Source organism: Octodon degus, unplaced genomic scaffold (genome assembly GCF_000260255.1).
Source record: "Octodon degus isolate 3935 unplaced genomic scaffold, OctDeg1.0 scaffold00209, whole genome shotgun sequence".
In the NCBI taxonomy this organism is placed as follows: Eukaryota; Metazoa; Chordata; class Mammalia; order Rodentia; family Octodontidae; genus Octodon; species Octodon degus.
The window spans coordinates 3,272,745-3,285,142 of record NW_004524785.1 but is presented as its reverse complement, the minus strand read 5'-3'; the positions used below and the strand labels follow the sequence as shown (position 1 = coordinate 3,285,142).

At 38.1% G+C, this 12,398-nt stretch overlaps 1 protein-coding gene, 1 long non-coding RNA gene and 5 other non-coding genes across 15 annotated transcripts in view; 4 read left to right on the top strand and 3 right to left on the bottom strand.

Moving 5' to 3' along the window:
• Positions 1–9: 9 nt before the first annotated feature.
• On the top strand, positions 10–1,159 carry LOC111813649. Its single transcript, XR_002818840.1, has 3 exons — positions 10–107; positions 565–609; positions 1,058–1,159. It is a non-coding gene; the product is annotated as an uncharacterized LOC111813649 (long non-coding RNA).
• Positions 167–242, top strand: LOC111813659. The gene has a single exon (XR_002818854.1). It is a non-coding gene; the product is annotated as a small nucleolar RNA Z40 (small nucleolar RNA).
• Positions 655–777, top strand: LOC111813661. The gene has a single exon (XR_002818856.1). It is a non-coding gene; the product is annotated as a small nucleolar RNA SNORA32 (small nucleolar RNA).
• A 44-nt stretch (positions 1,160–1,203) lies between the features above and the next one.
• On the top strand, positions 1,204–1,332 carry LOC111813660. The gene has a single exon (XR_002818855.1). It is a non-coding gene; the product is annotated as a small nucleolar RNA SNORA25 (small nucleolar RNA).
• Positions 1,333–1,488: 156 nt separating this feature from the next.
• Positions 1,489–12,398, bottom strand: part of Cep295 (centrosomal protein 295) — a 51,333-nt gene continuing 40,423 nt past the window's right edge. For 5 of the 9 annotated variants that reach the window (XM_023704977.1, XM_023704983.1, XM_023704982.1 and 2 more), the window contains 12 exons: positions 11,728–11,837; positions 10,696–10,798; positions 9,679–9,927; positions 8,272–8,411; positions 7,337–7,505; positions 5,066–5,724; positions 4,073–4,213; positions 2,609–2,702; positions 2,389–2,535; positions 1,830–1,929; positions 1,657–1,756; positions 1,489–1,575 (listed from right to left, as the gene is read on the bottom strand). In XM_023704977.1, coding sequence (XP_023560745.1) covers positions 1,537–1,575; positions 1,657–1,756; positions 1,830–1,929; positions 2,389–2,535; positions 2,609–2,702; positions 4,073–4,213; positions 5,066–5,724; positions 7,337–7,505; positions 8,272–8,411; positions 9,679–9,927; positions 10,696–10,798; positions 11,728–11,837 — 2,051 coding nt within the window. In that variant the 3' untranslated portion in view covers positions 1,489–1,536. The remainder of the gene's footprint in view (positions 1,576–1,656; positions 1,757–1,829; positions 1,930–2,388; positions 2,536–2,608; positions 2,703–4,072; positions 4,214–5,065; positions 5,725–7,336; positions 7,506–8,271; positions 8,412–9,678; positions 9,928–10,695; positions 10,799–11,727; positions 11,838–12,398) is intronic. The other 4 variants (XM_023704980.1, XM_023704979.1, XR_002818841.1 and 1 more) reach the window with 4 other exon arrangements.
• On the bottom strand, positions 10,891–10,960 carry LOC111813654. The gene has a single exon (XR_002818849.1). It is a non-coding gene; the product is annotated as a small nucleolar RNA U2-30 (small nucleolar RNA).
• LOC111813655 lies at positions 11,175–11,254 on the bottom strand. Its single transcript, XR_002818850.1, has one exon. It is a non-coding gene; the product is annotated as a small nucleolar RNA U2-19 (small nucleolar RNA).

Sequence of the window (12,398 nt, the reverse complement as noted above, 5' to 3'; positions counted from 1 at the left end):
GAATGATACAGAATCTAGGTCATGTGCCAAAATACCAATACTATGTACAATTCAAATTCTAGGCTCCAAAAATGTATTGCTGGACGAAATTGGATATAAGACCACAGGTAGGATTTATGATTGTTTTAAAGGCAAACTTTTTGTTGCAACCAAACTTATGAGTACATGATGTTATGATGATGGGCAAAGTAATGTTCAACTGCTCTGAATGGGCTGAAGGAAAATAGCCTCTCTGAACATCTACATTAAGTACACTATTTTAGAATGTAAAGTCTCTTGAGGTGATTTCACATTTCCTAAATTGATGAACATTTGAACTATATAAACTGGGTTTTTTTTGGGAGGGGGGCATCTAAGACAGCTCCTGGCCTTGAGGTCAATGATCCTCCTGCCTCAGCTTCCCAAGTGCTAGCATTACAAATTATGTATTACTAGAAAGGAACTGAAGAGTAACAAGCAGTGAAAAAAAAATAAGATTGGAATTTTTATGGTTTGGGCATTGGAATATAATCTTGAAATGTAGGAAACCTTTCATATAACAACATATAAACTTTCCTCAAACAGTTGTCACTGTCCATAATTCAAGTGGAGATAGAAGAATTGTGGCAGGTAATTATATTTTTATCTTACCTATAAATGACTGGGATATAATAATGGTCATTACCAAGGCTTATAGAATGAAGTTTCTCATTTGCTGTGGACATGACCATAAAAAAAAATTTCCCACTAGGTTTTCTGTCTGCTACCTTGTTAGCAATCAACCTGTTGGGAACATTACATGGCCTAAGTGAATACTGTGCAGTATTATTTATGATAGCCATGTTTAAAATTATTGCTTACCACAAAGCACGCTTAAGATCTTTCCAGGCTTGGGCTGGAGAGATAGCTCAGTGGTCTAACATACCTGCTTAGGCAAAGCGCAGGGACCACAGTTCAATCCCCAGCACCACATGCCACTGCAGTCCTGCCCTGAGTGGGCTGAGCTGGCCACAAAAAAAAAAACTTTCCAGGCTTGGATTCTCCAGTTTTTTTTTTTGGGGGGGGGCAGTAATGGGAGGTGCTTATGCAGCTGAACTATAATCAATGAAGTAGAAGACCTAGACTGCCTCACTGACGACTGTGTATTTTATAGGGCAGATGGGATGGCTGAAGTAAGCTTCAGTTCTTTTGTAAAGGTAAGTACAGGTGAAGAAAAGACACTATAGGTCATTTCAAAGAGGGCCTGTGGGAATGTTAAACCAAGAGCTCTTAACGCGATGACCACAGAGTGAAATTCTCCACAGTATGTCATAGTCACTCAGTAGTGCTATGTTTTTCTGAGGAGATGACAATATTGAGCTGCTCATAAGCTGTGATTGGGAAAAAATAGATGCTTCAAAGTAGTAAACATTGTCTTTTCTCCTTTTTAGGCCTCCTCTGAAGACAGCCTCATTAAAATGGCCCCTAATTAAATCAATATGAAATTTCTTTAAAATAAAATTCACTTAATTTTTGTTCAGTGTCATTTATTTTAAAATTTTATACACATGTAGGAAGTCAGCACATGTTTTTGGCTCGAAGTTTCTCTAGTGTTCTCTGTAGAGGGAATAAGAGTTTATCAGTTTCAATTACATACATCAAAGATTGCAGGGTTGGGCTAGGGGAGGCCTCCCTCACCTTATGGAATTCTTTTGCCCTTGCTCTGTTGTGAGCATAGGTTTCTTGTTTTGCTTTTTCTTCCTTTTGTTTTTTTATTTCAGATAACTGATGATACAACCTGTAAAATATTCATGTAATTAGGTGTGGGTATTGCAGAAAAGTAGAACCACCAGAACACAGCAAATAGATACCTTGTTGCTCTTCTATGCATGACGGACTGTGCCATCCTCCTTTCTTCCGAAAGACACACTCTAACTTTATTTACACCCTTGAGGCTGCTTGTAGAGGTAACTGAAAAGAGAGCAAATGACCTTCAAAAAATTTAAATTTTCAGCTGTGGAGATGGTTTACTTACCCTAAGAGTAAGTAGTACTTAAATGCACTACTCAAGCTTCTGTACTTGGCTTATTTCAGTACGTTCACGTTACTACAAGTGTCTAGGATTTTCATTTTTTTTTACTGACGAACCTGCACTGCTGGGAATGTTGCTGCCATATTACAGTGATACAAGTGTATCAGTATTTACTACATAGCATGAGATTCACTGTAGTTAAAACTCAAGAGGCAGCTCTATCAATAGATGACTGGATAAAAGTTATGCATATGATGTCTCTAAGTGTTATTTTTCTGAAAGGAGTTGGGGACATGGAGCTCAAAGCTGCAATTCATAAAAGTGGTGGGTTTTGACTGCCACCAAAGTAGTCTCGGTTTTAAAACATTGAGGAAATTGTTACTGTTAATACAACATACCTGTAGAAGATGGCTTTTCCTGAACTGTCCCGAATTGGTAATGTTTAGGAGCTCGGCTTTTTCGTATTTCTTTCTGCCTCTGGTAGGATCTCTCGATAAATAATTTTTTTTTCTTAACAAATGCTTCTTGTAAGCTCTCTGCTATGGCTGAAAATTTGGGAAATTGTTACATGTCTTATTTAAGCATGCCAACTCTGAGCATATGCAGTGTTTTATATACCTGTAGATCCTGTTGATTTCTTCATAGAAAGTTTTGATACAAGTGGATAAACTGAGGTTTTTGTTTCTGATGAAACAGGCAGATATTCACTCACCTAAGTGCAAAAAAAGTCAAAAGAAAATTAGTGTACCGCTTAGATCAAGTAGTTTAAAGTCTGATGTTTGGGAAAACCAACTTTCTAAAAGCTTTTATATGGACTGCCTTTTGGTTTCCTGTGAGCCCTTACAGCTAATGAGTGCTTATTCGTTTGTAGCTCAAGCACTGCAAACAAATCTGAGCACAAAAGCATTCAGGGGACTGGAGAGATGGCTCTGGAATAAGTGCTTTCCTGGCAAGAGCAAGGGCCTGAGTTCAATCCCAAGTTCTGCCAAAAAAAGCGTTCTGCAAAAACCTCTTTGCAAACTGCATTGGGTGACAAACACAGCTATCTTCCCCAAAATTATAAAATAGAGTCATAAATCAAGGTACTACCATGTCACTGGTGGATGAGTCCCTTGGTAGAAGCATGAATTTATGCCTACATTCAAAGACTTACACCAATTGGCATACTTGTATTTTATCTCCGCATTTCTGTTCACAAGTATATATAACCTCTTACTGTCTGCCCTTTAAAAAATTTTAGTTGTGGTTTTGTAGTCTTCCTTGACACCTGAACACCGTAATAACAGACAAGCCTGTTCCACACTAAAAGGCACGAACCTGGAGGGAGTACATATCTGTAACTAGCAACTGAAACAGGCAGGAGGATTGCCATTAAGACCCTATCTCAAAACTGAAGGGCTGGGGAGATGGCTCAGTGGAATAAGCCCTTCCCTAGCAAGTGCAAGGGTCTGAGTTCAATCCCTGGTTCCGCAAAAAAACCCAAACCAACAGAAACTGAAGACCTGGCTCTGTAAAGACTGACTCCCAAGTATTTAAGAAAAAACAAGACCCCCCCCCCCAAAAAAAAAATCCCCACCAAAAAACAAAAAAAACAGCTGGGGGAGAGGGTCAAAAAGGTATTAATGTACACTTCCAACTAACTGAAAATTAAGAGCATAATTCCCTCCAATAATGACCTAAGAGTTGAAATTAACAGGTAGGTGATGAGTAGTCAGGGAATTTTTTTTTTGACAAGTTTGAATAGTTCTCTATTTTCGCTTCAGGCCTGGTCTTACCTATTGGGACAAAGTATTTTTGTCCTGGGATAGGGGAGGCATGAATTTCACTTAAGTCTTAATGGTTTATCTTCACTTTAGAACTACACAGTACATGGTGCAAACTGGTTCATTGAGATTTTTTTTTAGATTTTAAAAGCTTTCTATTCACTGTCGATCATAGAGGAAAATTCTGCAGATAATTCTGAGGAGAGGGAAAATGCCATATGAAAAAATGAGGATTAGTACCCTTCTCTCTTCCCACCAAACTCTAGTTGCAGGTTCCTGTATGAGCTACATTCACAATAATGAATGCTATAAAATTTACCTGAAAACTGCTTTTTCTTTCATTCTCTGCCTTTTCTTCAAGGGTTAAGTTTGCAAAGTCTGTTTCAGCAATACTGATATCACTGGTGCTTATCAAACTAAGCTCAGGTTCTTCCATTATACCATAGCCAGATTCTGTCTCCTGTGCAATACAATTGAAAGGTTTTTTTTAAAAGCTGTTAAAAGATTCAAAATGTAAAAATAAAAAATATAAATGCATTTTTGTACACTATGTGTATTTGGTACAAATTAAATGTTAAAAATAATGAAGTCGTAGAAGATCAACAGACTGAATTCCCCTTCAGTCACCCCTCATCACTAGGAGAAACAAGTCTTTGCCAATGTGGAAAAACATGGTAACTTGTCTTATAATACTGCAGAATCACAAATCAGAATGCTCATGTGGCTTGGCAGGCTGGCTGGGCTGAACACACATGGCATGTCCTAGCTAAAGACAGCAGTGCCTACTGGGTCTCGGGCAGAAACAGACTACTCTTGACACATTTAAAAATTTTCAGAACAAATACTTTAAGCAAGTATTCAGTTTCACACGAACAGTAATTTAGAAACATGTGACACAAGCAGCCAAAAAACATCCATCTAATGGTCTAAATGAAGTCCTTATTTAAAATCTCCATTGTCTTAACTGAAACGATGAGCTCTGCATGCAGAAAAACTGAAAACTGTTCAGGTGAACTAAGCTGGTTATAAACTTGCTTACACAATAATAATAAGAGTAATGGTCATTCCAATAATGGATTCAGTGCAATGAGATTCAACGCTGACCATTCTTAGGAAAGTACAAAGGATTACCTGGATACGCAAAGATTTTTTTACACAAAGATCTTACAGAAGAGTTTTCAAAATCTGGAATTTTCTCTTTATATTTTAGGAATATTCAGCAATTTTGTTGTTTCTCTTACACTTTGTTTATCTAAAGTTTCTCCTAAAGAGGAACTTAAAATGCTGCTTATACAATACAGATCTTACTTACCCAGAATGGAATAGAGTTCTGTAATGAACACGATCTGGAACTAAGAAAGGGCTCAGTCAGCGTTGGCTGAGATAGGTTTTTTATGATTTCTGGAGTCTGAATTGAATTTTCAAAGTATTTTTCACTTTGGGTACTTAATGACTGTGGATTCTGATCTGAAGTTCCCACCTCTACTGTTCGGACACATAATTCAGAGTTAGTTTTTTCTACATGTGAATTTATAGCTAAAACCTGATTGGTTTCATTTTTATCATCTTCGGCGAGTCCTTGATTTTGTAAGATTGTAACAGTTTCTCTTTCTGATAGGTTTTCAAAGCTCAGCCTTTCTTCTTTGCTTTCCTCCTGTAGTTGGCCTTTTATCGAGCACTCACTAGAGGCAGAACCACATGGAGAGCTATGCTGTACATGTAACTGTTCATATGCATTAATCTCATCAGATGAACCACAGGCTGAACTTAAGTTTCCTACAGAAAGCTGGAAATGGACACTTTTCTTATTTTGTAGTAGGTCACTCTGTTGTTCTGATGGATGGTTATTGTTCCTCATGTCTTGAAAACAATCTCTTGCTTCAATGCTAAAAATACTTGGTAGATCAGCATGCTGACTCCCCTCCTGTGATGAAAGTTCTGGCAGAAGTTGTTGAAAACACTGTTCAGATCCTACATTAAGAAATTTTTAAAAATCCATCTTATAAAACTTGATTGTTAGTAGTCCCTCCCAGAGTAACTGCACACAAAGTCAGGTTACAATTTTAGAAGTGACAACTGATGTATACAAACACGAAGTTAATGATTTTCAAATAACTACAACTCATGTATTTTCCCCTTCTTTTGGTATTGTATATTAAAAGACAAGGACATTAGACACTATGAGGATTTCTCCCTTATGAAAGGACTGAAAATTGATCTTTAAATTTTTTATTTATTTTTTTTTTTAGGGTGTCTAGCTATACAGCTCAAACTCACAGTGATCTTCCTGTCTCAGCCTCCACTGCTAAGATTACAGACATTCAACACCAGGCCTGATTTGGGTGGCTGGCAAGGTGCGCCTGGGGTTCCAGGGCCAGCATGCATGTGGTACCGGGGACCAAACCTGGGTCCTTGCACTTACCAGGTATGCGCTTAAGACCACCGAACTATCTCACCAGCCATTCCTAACATTTTAAAAGTATACAATACATACTGTTAACTTAGGGACAGTGTTGTACCTATACAACATTAGGTATACCTCTAAGGTGTATTTTTGTTGCATAACTGAGACCGTATGCTGATTATCAACTCCCAACTTTCTAATCTGATTCTGTAAGACTATTTCCACTTTTGTATTATTTTAGATAGTATGAATACTTTAACATGGGATGTGTTTCAATAACATGTTTTAAGTTTTTAAGGCTGGGGATATGGCTCAATAATGGAACATTCGTAAGACCCTAGGTTTAACACCCAGCATCAATGAGAGGAAAAGGATGCTTTAAACAGTTTTTATAATGCTGGCTTTTAATAATAAGCATTGAAAATGGAGGAATAGGGTAAATACATAAACTAATGCTTTGAGAAAAAGTTATTCATGAACTTTGTACGCATGATAAATAGAAAAATATCAGTTTATAAATTATATCTTTCCAGAATGCTAAGTGATACAAATAATTTCTCTTAAGTAATTTGATAGTTGGGCTGGGGAGATGGCTCAGTAAAATAAGCGCTTCCCTGGCAAGCACAAGCACAAGGGCCTGAGTTCAATCCCTGGTTCCGCCAAAAAAAAAAAAAAAAAGAAAGAAAAAGTACTTTGATAGTAAAAGGTAGTATAAGGAACCTCAATTTTCCTTTTCTAATATGCTTTATTGAACACTGATTTTAATAACAGAAATACTTAAAGTATGCACCCATGAATCCAAATATACATTATAACATATAAAAAAACTTTGTACATAAAGTTCTAGTAGGATAGAATTATAAGCATAGGGAAATTGACAGAAAAGAGGCAACTCTTGATTTCTGATCTTGGCCAGCATGGGTTACACAGTGAGTTCAAGGCAAGCCTGAACTATGCAGAGGGACCCTATCTTAAAAACCAAACCAAATCAAACCAAACCAAATAGGAAGAAAAAAAAAAAGGGAAAATATATTTTCTGTTATTTAAAAAAATACAGAGTACCTATAACATTGAAGACACACATGGAGGCAACCAACAGATGCTATGCACAGTATCCAGCAAAATATTAAAAAAAGAAAAAAATTCTGTTATACTTAACTTCTCCTTAGCTAAACCTACCTTCAACAGTTTCTATAGCAAAACTCGGAGCATAAGCCAGGTTAGGGTCTGGCTGCTGGTTCGGGCTTGCAGTAAAAGCATGCAGGCTGGTCCTCCTCAGTGCTGTACAAGAAGCTATATTTTTGGATGACACACCAGCACACGATGCTTCAGATGAAGAATCTGGGCTCTGACAGAATACAGAATAGTTGGAATACTGATTATGTATTATTAGCTGAATCACTCATCACTGTGCTCCTTTGATAGTATTCTTCCTTGATATACATTTTTTCATGGTAATAACTTGCAAGCCTAGTTTTTCCCCATCAGTCAGCATACCCTCCAGCTAAAGATAAAAGCTGCACGGGACAAACCTAATATAGCTGCTTTTCATCTAGGTTAACCTTGGTATCAGTTGAGTAGCTAAAAAAATGGCCAGGGAGATGGCTCAGTGGAATAAGAGCTTCCCTGGCAAGCACAAGGGCCTGAGTTCAATCCCTGGTTTGCAAAAAAAAAAAAAAAAAATCATAGTATTTGAGTCCTCTCAGAAATTTGTAAAAAAAAAAAAAATTTTTAAAAAGGAAAAAAAAATTTTTTTGTTTAACTTATCTAGGTAGAACCTGAGCACTGGAATTTTAAAAAAGTTTTCCATATTGGGGCCAGGGAGATGGCTCAGTGGAATAAGCGCTTGCCTGGCAAGCTGAAGGACCTGAGTTCCATCCCCAGTTCTGCAAAAAACAAAACAAAACAAAACAAAAAAAAAGTTTTCCATATAATTCTAATAGACTACTAAGGTTACATCTTTTTTTTTTGGTACCTGGGATTTTTAGAATACTTTTTTTTTTTTTTTTTTAAAGACTACTAAGGTTAAGAACCATTGTTCCACCAAAACAAAAACAAAACAAAAAAAAAATCAAACTGCTTTTTGATATTCACAATGGAGTAGTTTAATATACCTGGTAAAAGTCTCTGTTGTCTTGAGAAATCCCAGAGGATGATGATGATAAATCACAATCTGGATGTGGTTCTAAGGGTTTGAAGAGCTGACGATGCAAATTTGGAAAAATATGTTCTAGTTCTGGAAAGTCAAAGTCAACTGTTGGAATTATGAGGGAAAAAAAGGATTTTTAAGATTTAAAGTAAAGCCTAAAAAACAGTAGAAAGAACATACTCATTAATAACTTTTTGGTAATGCTCATGTAACAAAATGCTACCTTTTTCATAATTAGCAAATGCTTTCAAATTAAATCCAGTCACGATTATTTCCAAGATAAAAAAACCAAAGCCCACCCAACCAAACTCCAGATCCTCTCAGAGACCAAAGCCTTCTCAGGTGGATGAGGGCTAACAGGCCCTGAAGACCACTGCTTCACTGTGAGCAGGTGGATGGTGAACCTGTGGCAGCACACCAGAGGGCTGTTTGTTAAGAGTGAAAGCTCTAGAAGGTTTACCATCACTGCTGTCAGCTCTGCTGAGCTCACTTCAGGAACAATGACTAGAAGAAGGAAAAAAGGAGAAAGGTTCACTGTACTCTTGTTACTGCAGCCCAGACACTGTGCTTTAGATGCGTATCTCACTTCATCTCCAACAACTTTCTTTTTATGAAAGATGAAGTGAACTTGCCCATGGCTTCACAGCTAGGAAATAAGTCTCAACTCTGATTTGAACCAAGACCTTTCTGATTTCTGAACTTTACTGAAACTCAGCTGTAAGAGCTAACTTTAAGGTAAAGGAAGATTTGGTTACTAATGTCCTCTCCATGTTGTTCCACTTGTAACGCTCATGTAACAAACTGGGTCCACATGCCCTCTTCTACTAAGCATCAATGTTTCCTGTGGTCTAAGTATGCTGCAGCAGGCCTTAAGAACATGGAGTTTAAACAACATTTACTAAAAAAGTGCAAAGTTGGGCTGGCGAGATGGCTCAGTGGTCTACAGCACCTACTTGGAACAAGCTTGGCAAAGCACAAGGACCACAGTTCAATCCCCCAGCACCACATGCCAGCCAGCCCCGCCCCCTGGTGGGCTAAGCTGGCCACACACACACACACACACAAATAAAAAATTAAAAAAAAAAAGTGCAAAGTTAAAAGAACTCATTGATAAACGTATGTATGCATATATGTATACACACACAGTCTGCCAAAAAATGTATACATACCTCAGCAGTGCCCTGCACTAAATGTCTGAGAGGAAATGTTCATCACTTTAAGTACCTCTTGTAATCGTACAGGCCAGAGGTAACTTGTATTAGTCTCATATCTGAATATACTTACTATATTTATGTTTTTCTCTTCCAATGTATACATTTTTTGTCATATGCTATATATATATGAGTTTTTCTTTCCTTTAAAATAATTTTACCCTGAAAGTCTGTTTTCTCAGGTATCCAAGTTGCTTTATTTGTGTGCTTGTCCATGACCTGCTGACCATGTGTGTGGCCAGGTATAAATTCTTCTACTGCAGGCAATGGAGATTTATGAACATCTGAAGAGCTCTGGTGCTGATAAATAACTTGTGTTGAAGGCACCGTGGAACCTAAAGTATCTGTTTCCTCTTCTCTACTGGTGATGGATTCTTGTTCTGGATGGCTTGTGTACTCTGAAAATGGCTCTGAAATGGAGTTTAATGAAAAATTTTAATTGACATTAACACTGCATTCCTTTTGGCCGCTTATTTTTTTGAGCCATGGTCTTGCTGTGTAGTTCAGGCTGGCCTTGCACTCACTAAACAGCCCCAGCCTCCCTAGTGCTGGGATTATAGGCTTGTACCACCAGGTCTGGCTGGGTGCTTCTTTAGAAACACAATCAGGCAGACGTGACAATATATATTTCTAACAATCAATGCAACCAAGAGCTTTCCTATAGAATTCCACTGAAAGGGAAAAAGGGTCATTAGCAGTATTTCTCATATTGTTAGGGATCTACAGAGTGCTCTGTGACTCCCAGTCACTTTTAGAATACTAAATAGCCCAATATTCTTTTCTTAATGTATTTAGTACAGGGTCTATACGGTCTCCCTACATAGAACTCATAGTGATCCACCCGTTTTCAGCCTCCCAAGTGCTGGGATTAAAGCTGCACACCACCACGTCCAGTCTCAATCACTGTCTCAGCACGCCCAGGGATGCTGGTATGGCAGGCCTGGGGATCAAACCCCAGGCTCCTGCATTTGTCTAAGCAGGTGCTTTAATCCGTTGAGCTATTTGGCTAGCCCTAAACTGCCCAGTATTCTATTAGACATGATACTTTATTTTCCAGATTAAAAAAAAAAAAACTCCCTTTCCCCATGTGTTGTGAAGAAATAATGCTTCCTCCCACCACCATATGGTAACTCAGTTGGTGATGGATTGTCCATCTCTTTACATTTTGATATTATTACCTGGATCTGTAAGGCTCAAATCTGTATTTTCATAACTTAAAAAACTGCCCGTAGAAACAGTTATTGGAGATAATGGCTCATGAGAAATATCTTGTGTTTCAGCCTAGAAATTAAAGGGAAATGTTAGATTATGATGTATCAAACAGTATGGTGTCCAGACAACTCCAAGTCAGCAGCCTTAGCACTTATCAATTCTGAGCTCAGGTCAAGTGTAGAAGCCTTCATAGTTACAAAGGTCAGTAATAAAACCTTTTCATCATTGCTCAGAAGTGATTAGCCTCACACACAATCACACACACACACACACTCACACACACACACACACACAATTTCCACTCTCATTCACCTATCTGAATGTTCTGTTACTCAGCTTTCTGAACACGCATGTGTGAATGTAGACAGACAGACAGACACACAAACACACACTCATACACAAAGGACATAGCCCTTTCTGTTTTAAATTATTTTAAAAATTTGCTTCCCAGAACTATAGAGATCATGCATCAGGGAGACTGGAAGGTCTTCTGATGCTCAGATTTGGCTATTTTCATCATTGATCCACTTCACTAAGAGCAGATCTCAGAGAACGTAGTTTTTCAGTACACTAAAGAAACTATGGGGCTGGTGAGATGGCTCAGCGGTCTAAAGCACCTACTTAGAACAAGCTTGGCAAAGTACAAGGGACCACGGTTCAATCCCCCAGCACCACATGCCAGCCAGCCCTGCCCCCTGGTGGGCTGAGCTGGCCACACACACACAAATAAATAAATAAATATTTAAAAAAAAAATAATAAAGAAACTATGTTACCACATAGTTCTAAAAAAAACGATGGCGGTCCCTAGTTCCGGGGGCGGGGAATGATGGCGGGCATCACTTTGAAGAAACTGTACTTTGCACACCTGTAATCCCAGCACTTGGGAGGCTACGGCTGAATCAGCCCAAGTTAGGGGCCAGCCTAGGGCAGTGAACTCAAAGCTAGCCCTGTCTTAAAAGAAAAACTAAAGATTATTGAGTGGGAAGATATCACCAACCTTATCATCTGGCCTCACAGCCCGACGCGGACACATGTGCTCTGCTTCCCCTGCAGACGCAGCATAACTTAGCACAGCGTGATTCTCAACATCACATTCCTTGACCTTGACTAAACAGTTAATTTGGAGTTCAAAAAGGAAAATATTTTGGATTAGAACAAATTAAATTACCATCAGAGGCACCAAACCCTGCTTGTTTTGGTTCATTAATTGCTTTATCTTAGACCAAAGGGGAAAAAATCAGTTCCTTTTTTATTTAAAACATTGGGCAACACCCACTACTTTCTTTTTTTTTTTTTAAACTGTGGCTGTCACTGTTAACACATGCATAAGACCCTTTAAAATATTTGAACATTGTGGGAAATGTTTTGTCCTTTTATGTGGAGAAGCAAGAATATTCAATCAGCAACACAGTGTGGTCTGTGAGAATAAAATACATATAAAAAGACAATAAAAGACACCAAAGTACAGACAGTGATTGCTAGGACCAAATGATTTTTTTGTTTTTCAAATATTGCTCTCTGTTACCTAGAGGGGTCTTCTTTTTTTTTTTTTTTTTTTTAAGGCTGTATTTACTTATTTATATATTTATTGCGGTACCAGGGATCGAACTCAGGACCCTGCTACTGAGCTATCTCCCCGTGCCCCTAGAGTGGTCTTAAAACTCCTGG